The 21,455-nt window shown below is 36.5% G+C and overlaps 1 protein-coding gene and 1 long non-coding RNA gene across 2 annotated transcripts in view; one reads left to right on the top strand and one right to left on the bottom strand.

Moving 5' to 3' along the window:
• EPYC (epiphycan) overlaps positions 1 to 21,455 on the top strand; it is a 36,242-nt gene extending 14,787 nt beyond the window's left edge. Inside the window, exons 3-7 of the mRNA XM_040491254.1 lie at positions 7,241 to 7,409; positions 12,929 to 13,087; positions 14,424 to 14,626; positions 15,956 to 16,051; positions 21,058 to 21,455. Coding sequence (XP_040347188.1) covers positions 7,241 to 7,409; positions 12,929 to 13,087; positions 14,424 to 14,626; positions 15,956 to 16,051; positions 21,058 to 21,228 — 798 coding nt within the window. The 3' untranslated portion in view covers positions 21,229 to 21,455. The remainder of the gene's footprint in view (positions 1 to 7,240; positions 7,410 to 12,928; positions 13,088 to 14,423; positions 14,627 to 15,955; positions 16,052 to 21,057) is intronic.
• The window catches only part of LOC121040644 (uncharacterized), a 26,764-nt gene continuing 6,349 nt past the window's right edge, over positions 1,041 to 21,455 (bottom strand). Inside the window, exon 3 of the long non-coding RNA XR_005795388.1 lies at positions 1,041 to 1,306. This is a non-coding gene — a long non-coding RNA (uncharacterized LOC121040644). The remainder of the gene's footprint in view (positions 1,307 to 21,455) is intronic.

Genomic DNA, 21,455 nt, shown 5'->3' on the forward strand with positions numbered 1-21,455 from the left:
TAAATTCTCCTTCTGGCATCCCTACTTGGGGAATAAGGGAGGTAAGGGGAAAGGGAATGTGAACTGACTTTATTATTAGATAATGTTTCTAAAATGTTTCTAAAGCCTTTGCCAAAGTTCCAATATTATTTGGAGACATTCAATTAGAACTAGAGGATAAATTTTGTGAGAACTAAGATATTGAAAATCTATTAAGTTTTTCTGGAGCCTAATGGAATGGTGGTGAATGGAGTCCTTAATAAACTGGGATAAAACTAAAGTAGAAATTTTTTTCTGGCAACTAAAAATGGAATATCGCCACTTTCTGACAATAAGGAAAGGAAATGAGTAAATAAACATGGGAACAACAAAATGCTGTGGTCCCAGAAGAGATACAGACTAGAGAGGATATTATTAAATGAAACCCTCAAATCATCAACTCTCATCTCTCTTGCATTACAATTTTCACCTAAACATCGCATTAAACACAAAGAAGCACTACCATTCAGAGTTACGAATTTATGATGAATCACCATCTATTAGGATAGATTTTTTAAAAGCATGAAATAATTTACATGTTTTCATAAATACATCCTAGCAAGTCAATATCAAATATGATTTTATGCTTTTTTGAAGTAAATAGAAAGCCAGTAACTAATTTTGATATTGGACTTGTAGAGATTTATTCCTAATATATATTTATAAAATCTGATTTAATCTAGTTAACAAAACACTGAGCTTTAAAAATAAGTGAATTGAAATAATTGTGAATTCACTCAAATGTGGTAGTATACCATTTCAGTAAGTATTCCACCAAATAAGCAAAATCAAAGAACAGTTGTTTGTAAGAAAGAAATCAGAGAGGATTGAGTGACACACGCACACAAAATGCATTTATGTTTTCGAATTTCAGTGATCTGTGCCAGGTAAATCAACCCATAACAATATTAAAACTTGTTCCCTCAGTATGATTAAGATATGGATAAGAAAACAAAAATTTAAAAGATCTATGTTAAGGCAAGTTACATTAGCAGCTGTAACAAACAACTCCAAAATCCCAATGGCTTTACACAATAAAAATTTATATCTTGCTGACATGACTGTCCAATGCAGGTCAATAGGTTTACTGTCCTCCAGGTAGTTATTTAGGGATTCAAACTTCCTTCATGCTAGAACTTCACCATCTTCACCTTGGGACTTCAAGGTCACACTAGTATCTTCTGTTGACAGATGGAGAAAGTATACTTGCGCTTCACTAATTTGGACCAGATGTGGTGCATTACTTCTTTTCCCATTCAATTGGCTAGAACGAACCACATGACCCGATCTAGATTCAAGGAAAGTAGAGAATGAACTTTAGCTGAATGCCCAGGAGGAAAATGAAACTGTGGTGAATGCATGGAATTGTCTTAGCCATCAAGTTTAACCAGACTAAAGCTTCATTCTGACATAATACCTATTTCTCAAAAAAGTTAGAATTACAATAAATGCTGCTTGAATTTTACAATCCACCTATATTGATATTATATGATGCTTCTCACACTTGTCAATTTCAGGGGAGGATTGAATGACTGTCAAGAGCTCCCACAAGGCAATGTGGCCTTGGTATTGTCTTTCGCCTTCAGGATCAGCAACTGACTAACATAATCAATGATGATCAAATCAGATTGTAGGTTGATGAATGATGCCCAGCAAAAACTATATGAGGCTTGAAATTTTGACAAGATAGTCCATTTATGAATGTATAAGGTGAAGCCATTTCCCAGTGGTAAGGCTCACTTCCCTGATCCAGATCCCCTCTTTCTCAGAATGAAGTTTCCTAAGAAACAAGATTATTCAGCAGAAACTTATTTGGCTGAATACAGGTTCAAAATTAAGTAAATCAAGCAGTCTTGTGGCAGGACTAATTAGATTGAAAGCCTGGTCTTACTATTTGTGTGACCTCAGACAATTCATTTTAGCCCTCCCATCTCCCATTCTCAGTTTACAAATCTATTAGATGTGCACAATTACTGCACCTTCTACAAAGAGCTGTTCTGATAATTACATGTGAATCAATGGGAAGAACATAACAGTTTCTCACATAGTGAATGTTCAGTCCATGCCAGTTATTTTTATCTAGCAGATTATGAGATCCAGTAAAACTTCTCTTCTCCATACCAGAGATGATCTCTTTAGTGACTGCTGCTTATGGCCAACAAATTTAATATTTCTCTCCTCCAAACAATGCTGGACACAACAACAAATCATTCTTTCCTGAACTTGATTTTTTGAGGCTGTCACTCTCTTCATTTTACTTTTTCTTTAGCTATACTATTATCACTAAAAAGTCAAGAGTCAGGAAGCTGTTCTCAAAGCCTTGGTGAAACAGTCTTTTCTTGTGTGTTTTTAAGGTCAGTTTTACAGCATGAGAACAATCTAAAGTGACTTCTTGGAATGGAGACCTCACTGCGACCCTCTCCCTGACCCTATCAGTATTTACACTAACATATGCATCATTTTTTTGTATTGCAATAGGAACAATTATATCTTCATTCTTAAGTGAATATCAATGAGTCACCAGGGATCTCAGTGTGCACATGCTTTTGCTTTCTTTGTCTTTCAGGATTTACTGTAGTGTCAATAAAGCTGTTAAAAAATAAAATAAAATAAAATAATATTGGGGGAGAAGCTAAGGGATGGAGGGAATACCAAGCAGAACAACTAGCACATGCAAATGTCTTCTAGAAAAAGGAGCATAAGGAATTAAAGATGGGCAATGCAGAAAAAGATCAGAGTTTGTATGAAATGGAAGAAGGCAACACTAGAAGGGCAAAGCCATGCAGGACCTTGTAAGGCAGAGAGTTTTGAATTTATTTTATTAATAATAACAAACATAAGGGGCGCCTGGGTGGCTCAGTTGGTTAAGCGTCCGACTTCAGCTCAGGTCATGATCTCACAGTCCGTGAGTTCGAGCCCCGCGTCAGGCTCTGTGCCGACAGCTCAGAGCCTGGAGCTGGCTTCGGATTCTGTGTCTCCCTCTCTCTCTCTGTCCCTCCCCTGCTCATGCTCTGTCTCAAAAATAAATAAAAACATTTTAAAAATTAAAAAAATAATAACAAACAAAATAAAAACAGCAAAAATAAAAATAGCAAATACTACTAATAATAAATTTCCATGGCACTTACTCTGTGTATTAACATTTTCATCCTAACACAGCTGTACTATATACTATATATACCAGGATTTTACAGGTAGAGAAACTGAGGTTTAGGAGGCAAAGTCCCTCACCCAAGATCTCACAGATAGTCCAGAGTCAAGTTCATCCAGTCAAACCAATATGTTACCTTGCTTCTGCAAGGCCACTGGCCTTGTGGCTATTAAGAACAATAAGATGCCATTTAAAGATTTTAAGCAGAGGTTGGCAGTGATCAGTTCTGTCTTTTAAAGAGCTTATTCTCATTAGAGAGTGAACATAAAATGGAGGAGATGCCAACTTCCTGTAAGTAGACTATTGCTGTATTCCTGGCAAGACAGGTAGCGACTTAGATTCTGGCCATAATGGTAGACATAAAAAAAAAAAATAATGGTATTGATAGATGTTTAGAAAATAATACTGACAGGGAAAATGGACATAATGATCATTACTTAAATGTAATGTTTGGCATAGACATTCATTCTGGTTGATTAGGTAACCGTTAAGACTGGCAAAACTTCCATCATTTACAAATTCACTCTTTCATTCAGTGATCTTTTCATCCATTCATGAAGGTAGGAATCGATTGAGTATCCTGAATTCTTTCATAGCATTCTTTCCGTCACACATCAGTGACATTTTCATTAAGTGTTTCTTTGGAAACTTAAGTTCAGTTTAAGTGCTGAGATCAAAAGATATCAAAATATTAAAACACACACACACACACACACACACACACACACACACATATACATTATGTTTTTTTAGTTGAAACACATGCTTAGCAGCAGCAAATGACTCTCCATCATCCTAAACAAGTATAAGCAGCATGTTCAGCAAGAGTCTGTAGTGACGGGGTTCCTGGCAAAGGAGGCAATTAGGAAGAGAAGTGTGGCTATTGTTTCCGAACACACTTCTTTTTTCATATTTTTACCATGAACTTAAGACAAATACATTAAGTAGACTCAATGGTAACAATGTTCCTCCAGGTCATTTAGATGTGCTTTTGGATGAGACAAGTGGATTTGATTAAATTTGTTTAAAACCAAATGTTATCACTTAAAATGGTGCTGAGTGCTTTTAGAAGATTTTTCTGTGGACACCTCTTCTGATTATTGGAGAATGAAAGTCTGAAAACTTTTGCAGTATTATTGATAATGAGATAAATATTGCTGGTAAAAGTCTCAGTACACATAACCTGGTCCAAGAAATGTAACTGAATCAGGCTCTCTGTGCTGACAGTGTGGAGCCTGGTTGGGAATTCTCTCTCTCTCCCTCTCTCTCTCTCTCAAAATAAATAAATAAACCTAAAAAAAAAGATATGCAAGCACAGTGGTGGCTAAGTTCGAGGCCATGTGCAGGAGTGACCCTTTGTATTTATTGTGTTTGTAAAATCCAGGTAAACATAATAAACAGATCAAAAGAATTCAGTAAAAAAAAAAAAAAACACAGTAAAACAAACAGACAAAAACAACAGGTCAGAGTAAAACAAGGAGGTAAAAGGAAAACAACGGAGGAATATTCGGGAAGAATGAAGATTTCTATCACAGGCTCAGTTATATTTGCATTTGAGTGTTGCCAGTTGTAGCCTAAGAAAAAGGGGCAGGGATGTTTTCTGGCTATTTGTGTTTATTCCCAAATTTAGGTTTCTGCAGGATAAGCATAAAAGTCATCCACATGGAGAGCCAGGTGGCTGTGCTTCCCTGGCCACATTTCTTTGCACGCATTGCCTCACAACTTCATATCGCAGCATGAAAATTGTTAAAAGAAAGGAGGAAAAAAGACAGAAGCTTAAATCATTTCTATTCAATAGTGATAATAAATGGGTCTGCAATGCGAAAAGCTTACCATGAGCAGCACTTTGAGTTTATAGTTCTGTAATTTTGCTGAACTGAAAAGGCACTCTTTTCCCTTGGTCTTCAAAATTGTTCAACGTTCAACGTTCACATTTTATTAGCAAGTAAGCATGAACAAAACGGGTTTTGATAAGCACAAAAGCTGTTTTTTGCCTCATTATACTGGATGGCAAGTGAGATCTTACGGCTTCGCATCAAATCAGTGGAAAAACAATTATCTGTAGAAAGTATGTGCAAACATTTTTCCTACAAAGCTAAAGATTCAAGGCGACGTGTCTGGAATGTGTTTCTCCCTTTAGGCTGCCTCCATTCCATGAAACATCTGTCTCAATTTCCGCTCTTCCTGGAGCCTCCTTTTGGTCTCTGCAGATCTATTCCTTCTAAATCTGCTTCATTCTGATCCTGCAGATGGAAACCGTATGTCTCCCTGCTTAAGGACGTGTGCCCAATCTTCTCAAGTGGAGATTTCTGGCCAAGAGTTACAATATCTTCATGTATGGCTTCCTAATGCACCAAATACAGTATGAGATGCTTTTGGTTTGATTTCATGCTTTAAAATGCATTAAAGTGGGCATTAACACATTCATGATTCTTATCAGTAAAATCTCTGAAGTTAAATATAAAGCTGTGGCTTAGATATAGTTTGGACAAGCAAGCTTATATTTAATAAGTACTTGTTGATCATCTATTACGCTACAGCCTTGAGTTACAAAGATAAAATATGTAACTCAGAGTGTACCATGTAGTGGGCTTGGATAGGCAGGAAACTGGCGGAGTCACTACAATACAGGGAGGAAGGGCTGAAAGGGACAGACTCTCCAGAAACAGAAAAAGACACAATTCAGAAGTGTGAACTGACAAAAAAGTTTAGTGTTCCTTTAAAAGAGTAATTTTAATTTTCATCTGTGAAGCCACGCATTCAAATTTATTAACAATAACATTAAATAATAAATGTATCTAATTTTAAGTGTATTACGATTACCTGAAACAGCTATCTAAAATACCAAAATATCTGGTCTAATTACATACTTATTTCATACATGAAAGTAATATTGTGCATACCATTTGACATTAAATACATTAAAAGGTAATTTGTGGTTTTTTTTTTTTTTTTGCTTATTTAATAAGTGTGAATAAAGAAGAAAGGTGGGAAGAATCAAGCAGCCATATAAGGGTAGTAAAAGGGGAATCTGAGATTTCTGGACGCCATCAGGAAAGTAGACTCCCAAAGTGTGTCCTTCATGTTGCCAATGAACTATCTTGAGCAGATTTCCTGCCTAAGGTTATAAGATTGTTAGGAAGGTAGATATTTATTAAGTAATGTAAAGGAATAGACGTTGAGACATGGGGAGGGATTTGAGAGTAAGCAGTTATTCTAAATGCAAATGGTGTTCTTAAAAGCAGTAGTAACTCATTACCTAAAATATGCAAGAAAAGAACACCATGTATAATCTAAAATATAATCTCTGAAAAAATATTTGAGTATTTTTTTTTCAATTTTAACAGATGCCTTCTATTGTCAAAACTCTCACAAAGGCCAATTTTAACAAACCCAAATATTGTTGGTAATACTTGTTACTCAAATTAAAATTGAAAGTATATGAGAAATTGCACATGATAAAATCATATCGTTTTCATATATCCATACATATTTTTTTCATTTTAGTAGAAAGGACACTTCTCAGTAAAACTATTGGAAGTGTAAATTGTAAAGAAACAGAATATTTGAATCTAGGAAACTAAGGATGAAAAGGACCGGAGCATACACATTAATTTCTTAATAGTGATTATCTTCAAGCAGAGTGGAATCAGGGTTTCAGGGTGAAGGGGACTTTGGGATTTTATTCTGCACACTCCTGGATTAATTTAAATCTTCCACAACAATAATGCATTCTTGCAATGCTATGTATTTATAAAACAATAAATGAGGTTTTTAAAAAATAAATAATCATATAAGAATGTTTTAAAGAGCAAGATAATCACCCCCCCCCCAAAAAAAAAACCATGGGCATTGGAAATTATTACTAAGATTTGAGAAACAAAATTAATTAAACCCAACAATAACAATAACTAGAACCACATGTGCCCTCCCTGGCAAGCTGTCCTGTAGTGTTGAACTTCAGAACACCAGTGCCCTCTTGTGGCAAAAAAAAATGGATACATTTAAAATTTGTGTCCCTACCACACAGGGGGGTTGAGGCTTCCTGGTGAAATTTTGTTTCTTTTCCAGATTGAAATAGCCACAGTGATGCCTTCTGGGAACAGAGAGCTTCTCACCCCACCCCCACAGCCAGAGGAGGCTGAAGAAGAGGAGGAAGAGTCCACCCCTAGACTTATCGATGGCTCTTCCCCACAGGAGCCTGAGTTCACTGGGGTTCTGGGCCCACACACCAATGAAGGTCAGGTCCATCAAAGCTGATGTGAATGAAGTCCACTTGGTCATACCGCAACACCGTCAAGCTCCAAGGCCATAGGCAGTGCACATGACTCACAGAGAAAGTTTTGCTACAGGCTAGGTTTGAAGCAGGAGATATGTATTTTGCATTCAAATAGAAAGGAGTTTTAATAATTCATAAAAAGCAGTTTTGATAATTAATTTAATAATTAAATAAGCTTTGGCAGGATAGAAATGATCAAATAACCAAATCTGGGGACGAAATACTGGCCTAGCATCGTTACTCAAAATCTTTGTGGTGGAATGCATTTCTAGAACAAAGAGTATACTGTTAGCAAGATGAGAATCGATGTCTGACAGATGAGGCCACAGCAGTTCAGGGTGATAAGGTAATGACAGCTGATTGGGTTGACGGCAATAATACTAATATTTTACATTGACTGGGCACATACTACCTGTGGGCCATAAGGCTCAGCACTTCATATTCTCTCACTTGTCTACCACCACCTGCGTGTAAAGGTGTGAGGATTAATCTTTTCATTGTTAATAGCTCAAAAATGGTAGGAACTTGTCGGAGATCACGCAGCTGTTAGTGTCACACACTGAGTTTAAAGCAAGCCTGTTCTGATTCTTGTCTGTGTACTTATTGGAACAGTCTTCTTCTCTCACTCAGTCCTAGGGAGCAGCAGAGAGGAAGGCATTCCATAGCCCTGAACTCCATCTTGTACAGCCTGACGGTGACCTAAGCCACGGCCGTTAGGAGTTCCTGAGGCTAGATGTGATTCTATGATCTATGTTTCTTGTTAGAATTCGTCCGTGTCACCCCTGGAGGCACTCAAGTGGACTCCCACCAGAATAGTTTCACACACAGAGAATGGCATAGTGAGGGGGTGTACAAAAATGAGCAGAGTTCAAAGGTTTATTTAGTACAGAGAGTGTCTCTGGACTGAAACTTCTGGAGCTACGAAACTTATCGTAAAACGGACTGCTGTTTTCATGGATATTTTTCTCTAGTACAGGGAGACAGACGTGTAAACAAATGGAGAGGCAATAATGTGTAATAGGTAATATGACAAAAGGCTGTACAGAACATACTGAGAGAGAAAGCAGGGGAGCGCATTCAAATCCCAGCTTTGGGACCTACTGGGAACACAATCTTGAGCAAGACATTCACTATATTTTGCCTTAGTTTCCTCATCCAAAATGTGGGATAACAAATAATACAACTTTCTTCATAGAGTTGTTGTAAGAATTGAATGAATGAATTTAGTGCCTGACCCACAGTAACATAATAAATGTTATTCTCGTTACTCCACTATTGATAAAAGAGCTTATTTTTTAAAATTCTCAACAAATATTTCAGTGTACAATACAGGTTTGCTAACTATGGGCACTATGTTGTACAGCAGACCTCAACAGCTGACTTATTTTGCATAAGCGAAAATTTACATGTGTTGAGCAGCAACTCCCCAGCCCCTGGTAGGCACCAACCTACTCTCTGCCTCTACCGGGTTTTAACTGTTCACCAGTAAGTGATGTAAAAGATTGTCTTTTGTAAAATGCTGCCTATATGCCAACTGCTAAAACATTTTATGTATATCAACCCTTTGAAGAGTCAGAATGATACTCTGTACTAAGTAGTATTATTTCCGCTTTACAAATAGGACAACTAAAACTCCAACATAGGATAAAAGTTGTGCAAGATCATGGCCGTGGTACTTAGCTGTGCTGAAATGCAAATAGCGACCCCTATATCCTAAGCCAATACTTCAAGTGAATACATTATATTCTTACCACATAGCTAACATTCTAAGGAGTAGCAGAGCACGCTACAAATAAAAACATGCAGATACGCACACGATAGAGGGAAACGTAAGTATCCAGCAGAAAGTTTTCAGCAGGGAACTTAAACATGTATAGAACGTTACTCACTTTTAAGTTATTTCAGATCCGTCAGACGTTGACTGATCTGGCACTGTTACCTATACTCAGGTCTTTCAGCCAAGCCAGGAACAACAGAAAAACATAATGCCCAATCTTTTCAAAAGCTTTAGATTTTGAAAATTGTGTTTAGTTTTTGAAATTATGGCTCAATAATGTCAGGTTTGAACCCATAAAAAAAATATATGGCTTTAGAAAAAAAAAATTATCTGCAAAGTAGTCTGAGGGTGAGTAATGAAGTTAAAATTTTACACTTGACCTTAGCCAAAAGGCTGAGAAGCGATGAAGTTAAAATTTTAATTCACATTTTAATTTCCACAGAAAAATCAGCACCAGAAATTCTAAACTTTAAAATTAAATTTAAATCTTATACATGCATCATAGCTAAATAGCTTGGAAGGAACTATTTAGAGCATTAATAATCAAAATATCATATTTTTTTACTATGAATACAAATTTCTAAAAATAATTTTCTGAAGCCATATAAAATAAGCTTGGGTTATGAGTGGAAAAGCTAGAATTAAAATATAACTGGTGTGAATATATATAAATTACCTTAAGCAATTACTGCTAAATTAGCAAGGCAATGAAAATATAGAAGAATCAAATACTTATTTTAAAACTATATATAGGGGCGCCTGGGTGGCTCAGTCGGTTAGGCGTCCGACTTCAGCTCAGGTCACGATCTCACGGTCCATGAGTTCGAGCCCCGCGTCAGGCTCTGGGCTGATGGCTCAGAGCCTGGAGCCTGCTTCCGATTCTGTGTCTCCCTCTCTCTCTGCCCCTTCCCCGTTCATGCTCTGTCTCTCTCTGTCTCAAAAATAAATAAAACGTTAAAAAAAAATAAAAAAAAATTAAAAAAATAAAAAAATAAAAAAACTATATACATATGTGGTAAATATTAATTTATAATGAATTGAAAACTAGCAAGTGTTCAATATTTTATAGTTCCCCTTAAATTTTCTTTCCTAGATTTCCATTCCTAAAATAGTTTTCATTCCCAGAGCTGTTATTGTAAATAATTTCCCTACTTAATGATAACAATAAGACCTTAGTAAGCGCACTAATAATTCTTGATCACAAAGCACAAGTAGATCCCTCCGCGAAGGCAACCAAATGTCCGGGTCTGCCTGGGAGTGAGGCGTCCCATAGTGGGGGGGTTTCAAGGCTAACACCAGGAAAGTCCCAGCTAAACTGGGATGAACTGATCACTGAGCGATTGCAAGGAAGCGCTTCCATCACTTTCGTCTAGTTTCGCTCATGGCTATTTCACATTCTCCATTCATCTCACATCTTAACCACCCTTCTCCTCCTCCTCCCTTTTTTCTTCAAGCTCATCAGAGAGCCAAGCCTCTTGCTCAACAGAGAAAATGCAATCTTCTGGTGAGCAGCTCTTGGTCTTTCTGTTTTGAGATGTAATCTTTACCTACATGGACTTGCACGCACCTTATCTCCCTGTCCTCCTTTCCCAACAGATAGACTGTCCTCTCAAATACAGGATGCGATCTTGCCCACTGTGGCTTTGAGTCCATGTCTTACCGCCCTCTCAGGATCCTTTTGATCTTCAAATTCTACTTTGGATCTCTTTCTACAGATTTCTCCTGCTTCAGTCAATTTACACACTGCATATATATTTGCTTATACTTATCACCATCTCTCTTTCCTCCTTCACAGTTAAACATCTCACTAGCATTGTCAATATCTGCTGTAACTACTTCCTCACCCTCAACTCCCTCCTCAATTGGCTGTTAATCTGGCTTCTAGCCCCATCACTCGGTAGCTCTTACTGAAGTTGTATATAACCACCGCAGTAACTAACCCAAGAGACATTTTCAGTCCTTAAATTACCTGACATCTCAGCAGCTTTAGAATGTTTTCTATTCCCTTTTCCTTTAAACTCTCTCTCTCCATTTGGCCTCCATAATATCTCCCCATCTTATCTTGCTCCTTTCCTTCTGGTCATTGCATTTCTATCTTCCTTTGAAGCTCACTGTCCTCTACATGACCCCTAAACAGAGAGTGAAGGAGGGGTGTGTGTGTGTGTGTGTGTGTGTGCACACATGTGATAGAGAAATATAGATCAATATGTTGAGACATAACGCAGCTTCACAAATACCTTTTGGATATGTTGCCTTTTCAACATGTCACCATGACCCCAAGCAAGCAACTATCATCTTTTATCTAGACAGCAAGTCATCTCCACTCTGTCCACTTGCCCTCCCTCAGTCTTCTACGACAACTTCAAGCAGAGTGTGTTCTTAATCTGTGCAAATCTGATCATGTAATGACCTGCCCATCCTTAGGATAAGGAACAAAACCTGTAATAGCACAGCCTATAAGGCCTCTGCATGGTCTGCCCCATACATTTCAATGTAGTCTGTGCTATAGACACATGGACCATCTTTTAGTCCCTCCAAAGTGAAGGGCCTTTGCAAATGCTGCTTCCTCTGCCTGGGTACTCTTTCCTCCCACTTGCATGGTTAACTCCTTCTGTTCTTGCAGATCTCAACTCAGTTATCACCTCCTCAGAGAACCATGACTGTCAGACTGAGTCAGATTCCCCTATTTTATGCTCATATATTTCATGACATTTTTCACAGTTCCCACTTTATTTATTTGTGTGATTAACATCCTAAGCCAATACTTCAAATGAATACATTATATTCTTACCACATAGCTAACATTCTAAGGAGTAGTAGAGCATTCTACAAATAAAAACATGCAGATACGCACACAATAGAGGGAAACGTAAGTATCCAGCAGAAAGTTTTCAGCAGGGAAATTAAACATATATGATCTTACATAGAAGATCATAAAATAGAACTGTGTCACCTCGTGCTCCTCACTATTTCACCAGCTAGCATAGTGTCATTTACATAGAAAGAATTCAATAAATATATTGAATGAATTAATATTAATGATCATTACTCTGTCATTTTTCTTGAAGCAGATTTTGTTTCAGTGAGGTGTTTAATTATTAAACCAAAGACTTAATAAAAATATTATGTGTGATGTTTTAACTTTATGAAAACCACAGTCTTACTATTTACATTCGAAAAGAGAATTTCTTTTTTTTTTTTAAGTTTTTTTTTTTTCAACGTTTATTTATTTTTGGGACAGAGAGAGACAGAGCATGAACGGGAGAGGGGCAGAGAGAGAGGGAGACTCAGAATCGGAAACAGGCTCCAGGCTCTGAGCCATCAGCCCAGAGCCTGACGCGGGGCTCGAACTCACGGACCGCGAGATCGTGACCTGGCTGAAGTCGGTCGCTTAACCGACTGCGCCACCCAGGCGCCCCGAAAAGAGAATTTCTAATAAGCATAAAAGCAACAACCACACTTTATCCACTCAGTAATTTGAAATAAAATTTACAACATTACAAAGAATATACTAATTATCATGGCAGCTTTCCTTGGTACGTTTGACTTTAATTTCTATTTATAGAAAACTATGTGATAAAATATGAAATATCCCAGGGTAGTCTATATGAGACCGTAATATTATTTAACAAACATCTAATCACATTATTTCTTGGAAATTCCTTTTGTTACTTACACATAATTATTTGCCTCTACCTTGTAGACTTTCCAACCTGCCTTCTGTGTACATGTATAAGTACCACCGTATACTGTGATGACCATGAACTTGATGCTATTCCACCGCTGCCCAAGAACACGGCTTATTTCTATTCCCGCTTCAACAGAATTAAAAAGATCAACAAGAACGATTTTGCAAGCCTAAGTATGGATGACAGCATTAATACCATTTCTTCTTTACAGACTTTTCCAAAATTTTTGCACTATAAAATGTTGGTACTAAAAATGAACCTTGGATATGAAAATTGGCCCATAAACAACTCTTTTCTTATTTAAATATTTGAAGGTATTTTTAATTATATTAAAAATGATGAAGAATTAAAGGTCATTGTGAAACTACATAGTTGATATTTTCAAATGAGCTATTTTCAAGAAATAGAATCATAAGTGTGTATATTTTATAGGCTAAAATTCATTATCATGTTATGACATTGAGTAAAATGTCATGGTCATATATTTACTAGGATTTGGGTTGTTTGAATAGACTCCCATTAAAGCACAGTTGCTTTATGATTGATGCATAAAAGCCTACATTCTGACTTAATAATTTTGGCAACTTAGAAAAGTTTTTACAAAACTTTATAAAGTGTTTTATAAAGTGTCTTTATAAAGTGGTTTGATCATTTGAGAATTTCTTTTTAATGCCTTTGTATTTTAATGCTAATGTATCTATGACTATTAGAAAATACAGCAATCTGGCATCAGTGAGGAAAACCTTTTAAATGGTAAAATCTAGACAAAGCTTATGAAGAATATAGGGAAAGCACAAGTTATCTTAAATATAATGTGTCAATACTTTTGTTAAAGTTATGCTTTTCTTTTTTTATTTTTTTTAAATTTTTTTTTCAACGTTTTTATTTATTTTTGGGACAGAGAGAGACAGAGCATGAACGGGGGAAGGGCAGAGAGAGAGGGAGACACAGAACCGGAAACAGGCTCCAGGCTCTGAGCCATCAGCCCAGAGCCCGACGCGGGGCTCGAACTCACAGACCGCGAGATCGTGACCTGGCTGAAGTTGGACGCTTAACCTACTGCGCCACCCAGGCGCCCCTTTAAAGTTTTTAATGTTTATTTAGTTTTGAAAGAGAAAGAGAGAGAGAGGACAGAGTGCAAGTCAGGGAGGGGCAGAAAGACAGAGTGAGACACAGAATCCAAAGCAGGATCCAGGCTCTGAGCTGTCAGTACAGAGACTGATGCGGGACTGGAACTCACAAACCACAAGATCATGACCTGAGCCAAAGCCACAGCTTAACTGACTGAGCCACCCAGGCACCCCTAAAGTTATGCTTACTTATAAGTGTATAAAAAAGTATGTATAGCACTGGGTGGAAGCAATTAAATTTGTATGTAAAGTAGTTAGAAATAATTATTTTATTAATTGTCCATTGATAATTAAATTCATTGTTAATTTATATTCATATTTTTATGCGAGCACAACATATTCAACACTATTTAACTACTTCTTTCATTTTTCCTTCTAGATGACTTAAAAAGAATTGATCTGACATCAAATCTAATATCTGAGATTGATGAGGATGCATTCAGAAAGCTACCTCAACTCCGAGAGCTTGTCCTGCGTGACAACAAAATAAGGCAGCTCCCAGAATTGCCAAACACTTTGACATTTATTGATATTAGCAACAATAGGCTGGGGAGGAAAGGAATAAAGCAAGAAGCGTTTAAAGTGAGTTTTAAGTTTGGATATGGAAGACTTTAATCTTTCCACCTCATTTGCTGTCATTGACTAGCTTTTTTATTTCCATAAGGAAAGTGTCAATTTTATGAGACTTTTAACTACTAAAAACAAAACAAAACAACAAACAAACAAACAAAACCTCTAAGTACTACTTATCAAGTTTTGGAGAAACATTGTGTTCTGGTAAGTTCTGAGGCTAGTCAAACAACAAGAACAGAAAGCAGAGTGAGAATAAGGAGTTGGTGGCTCCCTGGAACACCAGTCTACAATGCGCACCTAGAAATGGTGTAAGCCAGACAATTTGTATTTCCCAGGAACTCCGCTCAAGGCGAATATTTTACATGGCTTAAAGGATAACTACTTGTGCAGGGTGAGGGAGGTGCGTTGAATAGAGAAGTCTTCTAAGTCACCTTGTAAAAAGGATGGATTCAGTTAATCTTAGAAATTTTATTTTCTAAATGAAAGAAGCAAGTCTGAGGCTAGAATAACAGCATAGAGTATGAGAACACTCACCAACCAGCTTTCTTACCCTCTCTTTGTTCAAGCTGCTCTTCTAAATCTATGCCAAACAAACAAATTTAAAATACTACTTGAAGAGACACCATGTTATTCCCAGGGAGAGGACAGAGAGCTGTGTGGACCCATTAGCACTAAGCAACGGCAAAAGTTCCATTTCTCCACTAGCTCTCCCATAACGTTACCCTGGTAGGCATTGGAGTTAGGACACCTTATTGTATGTAGTCTGCCAAGGGTCAAAGTTCAGTCTCCCCATTCAGCTTTTGTTGGCATGGGTGATGGTGAGTCACGGTTTATTCTGTAGTATTTGGCTAGAGTAGACCTCTTATTGTCTAAATGTTTTTTGTTTTTTGTTTTTTATCTTGTTACACTGCCCATTTCCTGTTATTTGAACTAGAAAGAATAGGATATTGTTGGAGAGAAAATCTTTTCTCTATCCATAAAAAATAAAGGACCTTCTTCCTACGCCTTACCCAAATCTTCAAAACCTTATTGCAGAAGATCTTCCATGGGAAGACACTGCCTTGCTTAAACTGAAGAAGTTAGAGTGCACAAAGCAAGGTTCTTCCTACAGATCCAGAAACACTTTACACTTTCATCAAGAAAGATTTGTTTACAGTTAATTCTTACAAAACTCATTTGAATTGTCTAGCAACTAGAGAACTAATCTGCCTCACCCTTGCAAAACAAGACCTGGACGGGCATGTGTTATTTTACAAGTAGTTGAAAGAACAGGGAATGGAAAATACAACTGTGGCACCGCTAATTTCCACTAAGTCCCTACATTTGGAATGTTTACAGGATATGTATGATCTCCATCATCTCTACCTCACCGATAACAATTTGGACCACATCCCTCTGCCACTCCCAGAAAACCTACGGGCCCTTCACCTCCAGGTAAGCTTCTACTAGTAAGGTACGCTCAATAGCTCCATGGAAAACAAAAGCAAAGAGGAGGAAGCTGGGATGCAAAAACTGTTTATAATGTCCTGTTGACACACAGTCACCATTTTTCTTCTTCTTCTCCCTTTATTCACTCTCTCACCCTCTATCTGAGTGCAAGGTCTTTGTATATTCATGCTTCTGTCTATACTGATTTATTTCTGATAACCATAGTCTCTAAAGATTTTCAGTCTTTATTAAATCCTAATACACCTTTCTGGCACATGAAATTACTTTTGAAAAAAAAAAATCAAAACCTTTATCTCCTGAAGAAATGTGTGAGAATTAGAAATGGAAGAGAAAAAGGGGGAAAGAAATTTTTAATTTAATTCCTGGCTTTCAGGAGGAAAAAAAATGTCAATTTTAGCTTTTGATTTTAGGTTTTATGTATTGAATTAAATTCAATCCTAGGACATTCCTATCTGCTGAGGGATGACAGACTTCCATCTCTCTGGATTAAGAGATTATTACTGTTGTCTGTGATAATACTGACCCTACAAAGTAAATGGGTCTCTGATGTTGCATTCAAACACAATGGATTTGTATATACAATATGACATTAAAAAATAAAAAGTAATTGGCTTCACATACCCTACTCTAAGGTTTAAAAGGGCATCATTAAGTGCACCCTTTAAAACATTTCTCTTCTCATGACCACCTTATCAACATGCAGTATATAGCTGTTTTTCTTTAAGTTGTTTGTTTTTTTTTGTTTTTTGTTTTTTTTTTTTTTGAGAGACAGAGGATGCAAGTGGGGAAGAGACAGAGAGACAGGTAGAGAGAGAATCCAAAGCAGGTTTCACACTACCAGGGTAGAGCCCAATGCGAGGCTCAAACCCACGAACCACGAGATCTTGACCTGAGCTGAAGTCAGACGCTTGAAGAGAGCCACCTACACACGCCTAACTATTTTAATTTACATTGTTTTCCATTTGTATTTATTTTTAATGCTTATATAAAAATCTCCAATTTTGATTCATTTCAAATGTTTGCCAAATATATATATATATATATATATATATATATATGTATGTATATATATATATATATATATATATATATATATATATATATAGTAATTAAGAATGAAGGCTCTGGCAAAAGCAGATTCCCCAGGATGAAATTCTACTCCCAACACTATCTAAAGATTGGATAAAATAGCTGAACCTCCCTGCACCACAGTTATAGGAACACGGTAAGTTCTTACATGTGAGGCACAATTATTATTAACAGCAGGTACCTATTACCTATCAAAGAAAATAGTATAGCACATAGGCACCAAATCTGTTATTCCTGATGGACACTTTGTAATGAGAAGAGGGTCAATTCAACAGAATGATAAAATGATTATCAACATATATGCACCTAACAATGTATAATTATATATTCCTATCTATTATTATTAATCATTATTACATTATTATAATAATGATTATAAACAGTATGCCTCAAATTGTGTGAAGCATGAATAGAAGTGAAGGTAGAAATAGACAATTCAACAAGAAGTTGGATCTTCAATACTTCACTTTTAATAATGGGTAGAATGCCTCTCATAAGATCAACTAGGAAACAGTTCAAGAAGATCTTAGCAGCATCTGGTTGATCTATAAATCAACCAGACTTAACAGTCACCTACAGAACATTCTAGCCAACAACAGCAAAATATACATGGTTCTCAAGTGTTCAACGAACATTTCCCTGGATAGATCATATGGTAGGCCACAAAACTGGCCACAACAAATTGAAAAGAATTGAAATTATGCAAAGTACATCTGAGTATAATGGAATTAAAATAGAAATCAATAACAAAGGAAATCGGGAAATTTTACAAATATGTGGACATTTAACAACATTTTCCTTAATTAACAATGAGTTAAAAAAGAAATCCAATAAATGATTTAAGCAAGGTAGTAGGTAACAAAATCAATATACAAATATTAATTGTATATGTATACACTATAAATGAACAATTTGAAAATGAAATTAAGAAAACAATTCCATTTTATATTAATCACAAAATAATAAAGCACCTAAGAATAATTTTCATAAAAAAGTACAAGATATATAGATGGAATACATATTGTTGAAAGACTTCTGCACAGCAAAGGAAACAATCAACAGAGAGAGGAGATAATCTATAGAATGAAAGAAGATATCTACAAACTATACATCTGATAAGGGGTTAGTATCCAAAATATATGCACAACTCAAATAACTCAATAAAATATTGACTATATTGGCCAAGTACCTAAATAGGCATTTCTTAAAAGGAAACATACAAATAGCCAACAGGTATATGCAAAGATGCTCAACATCACTAATCATAAGGGAAATGCAAATCAAAGCCACAGTGAGATGTCACCTTGTTGAATGGCTATTATCAAAAAGACCAAAGATAACAAGTGTTGACAAGGATGTGGAAAAAAGGGAACCCTTGTCTGCTATTGGTGCAAATGTAAGGGGTACAGGCATTCTAGAAAATGGTATGGAGGTTCTTCAAAAAGTTAAACAGAACTACCATATGATCCAGCAATCAATCCCATTTCCAGATATAGCCAGATATAGGCTTCCAGGTGAAGCCTCCAACTTGATTTTGGCTCAGGTCATGATCTCACGGTTCATGAGTTTGAGCCCTGCATCGGACTCTGTGCTGACAGTGCTCAGCCTGCTTGGGATTCTCTCTCTTTCTCTCTCTCTCTCTCTGTCCCTCCAGCTCGCTCTCTCTTTCTCTCAAAATAAATAAATAAATACACTTAAAAAAAAAAAGAAAAAATTCAAAAAAGAAAAAAAAATCTGCCATTTACAACAACATGGGTGAGAACATTATGCTGAGGGAAATAAGTCAGACACAGAAAGACACATATTATAAGACGTCACATGTAGAATCTAAAAAAGTCTAACTCAAAGAAGAGAGTAGAATGGTGGTTGCCAGGGCTTGGGGGCTGGGGGATATGGGAACATGTTAGTCAAAGAATAAAAAGTTTTAGTTATTCAGAATGTATTAAGTTCTGGAGATATAATGGAATACAGCATGGTGACTATAGTTAAGAATACTATACTGTGTACTTGAAATTTGTTGACAGTAGTGGATCTTAAGTGTTCTTACCAGAACACACATAAAGGTAACCATATGAGGTGATGGAAACGTTAATTAGCTTGATTGTGGTAATCATTTCACCATGTATACATGTATCAAAACATTATGCTGTAAACCTTCAATGTATGTAATTTTATCTGAGGAAAAATAGATCTAAATGAAGGAAAGATAGCCCATATTCATTGTTTGGAAGACTTAATATTAAGATGGAAATAATCCCCAAATTGATCCATAGATCTTTTATACAGAAAGTCAAAGTAATCCACTAAACCATTTGAACTTAAATGAGTTCAGGGCGCCTGGGTGGCTCAGTCAGTTAAGCGTCCGACTTCGGCTCAGGTCATTATCTCGCGGTCCGTGAGTTCAAGCCCCGCGTCGGGCTCTGTGCTGACCGCTCAGAGCCTGGAGCCTGTTTCGGATTCCGTGTCTCCCTCTCTCTCTGACCCTCCCCCACTCATGCTCTGTCTCTCTCTGTCTCAAAAATAAATAAACGTTAAAAAAAAATTAAAAAAAAATGAACTTAAATGAGTTCAGCAACGTGGCAGGTGATAAAATCAATATAAAATATCAATTGCTCAATACACTAGCAATGAACTCAACCACAATGAGGTACCACTTCACATCCACTTGGTCAGCAAAAATAAAAAAGATAATTACAAGTGTTGGTTAGGATGCAGAGAAAATTGGAACACTCATACATTGTTGGTGGGAATCTAAAATGGTGCAGCTACTTTGGAAAACAGTCCAATACCTCCTTGAAATGTTAAACATAGAGTTACTGTATGACCCACAATTCAACTCCCAGGCATATATCCAGGAGAACTGAAAACATCTGTCAACACAAAACTTGTATGCAAATGTTCATAGAAGCATTATTCATAAAAGCCAAAAGTATGAACAATCCAAATTTCTGTAACTGATGAATTGGTAAAAATGTGGTTATGTCCACACAATGGAATATTATCAGGCAATAAACAAGTGCCGATACACGGTACAAAATACATAAACCTTAAAAATACAATTGGAAATGAGAGAACCCAGTCACAGAAGATGATATGTGATTTCATTTACATAAAATATCAAAGTAGGAACATCCATAAAAACAAAAAGTAGATTAGAAGTCATCAGGGGCTAGAGATAGAGAAAAATGGTGGGGGGTGAGGGGGAAGTAATTGCTAACATCTATGGGATTTGGGGGGATGTTTAAAGTGTTCTAAATTAAATTATGGTGATGGTTGTATAGCTCCATGACTATCTTAAAAACCACTGAAACACACACTTAAAGTGAATGAATTTTACGTTATGTAAAATATATCCAATAAAGCTATTTTTAAATACATATTTCTGGGCCCTGCGTATCTCCCTAAGATTTGCTCAGTCTCTCCCTCACTTTATTGACTTCAGCCATGTTGACTTTTTTCCCATTCTTGAACATTCCATGGTAATTACTCAGATTGAACATGGTGTTCTCTCTCCCTGCAATATTCCTACCTTGGCTCTTTCCATTCTCAGCTCCATTGCTACCTCTTAAGATGACTTTCCACAGTGACCACCCTTCCTTCTCCCTACTCATCATTTTTAGATATAACATTTTCTTTAAATTTGTTTTCTCGCTTTCTTATTTTACATTTCTATTACTGAAATGTAAGCTCCATTAGGGCAAGCACATGTCTACTTTGTGCTTCAATGATTTAATACCCACTGTCTAGAAAGTGTTCAATGCATAATGATCCCTAACATGCATTTTTGGATAAGAGAAAGAACAAAAGAATAAAAATGGGGGTGAGGCAAAATGCACTATGTTATTAATCAATACTAGGCATATGTTATATTTTGTCTTATAATTTATTATCATCTCTTTTAGAATAACAACATTTTGGAGATGCATGAAGATACTTTCTGCAACGTTAAAAATTTGACTTATATCCGTAAGGCGCTAGAGGATATTCGATTGGATGGAAACCCTATCAATCTCAGCAAAACTCCTCAAGCATACATGTGCCTACCTCGTTTGCCTATTGGGAGTCTTGTCTAATTGCGGATAATGGTTAGCATTATGATGCCTGCTATAACGAAACAATTCTTACTGCTCTCTTCGGAAACAAAAGCTCAGCATACTTTCAAATAGTGTTCTGAAAAATGATATAATTTCACAAAATACAACTAAAAGTTTTAAGATATGATGACAGTTTATCAATTTAAGCAAACACCAGATAAGTCAAGGATAAAAACAAATGATGTACAGAAAGAGCGAAACCACAT

The sequence above is a fragment of the Herpailurus yagouaroundi genome, unplaced genomic scaffold (genome assembly GCF_014898765.1).
Source record: "Herpailurus yagouaroundi ecotype Mexico unplaced genomic scaffold, PumYag 182, whole genome shotgun sequence".
Lineage (NCBI taxonomy): Eukaryota > Metazoa > Chordata > Mammalia > Carnivora > Felidae > Herpailurus > Herpailurus yagouaroundi.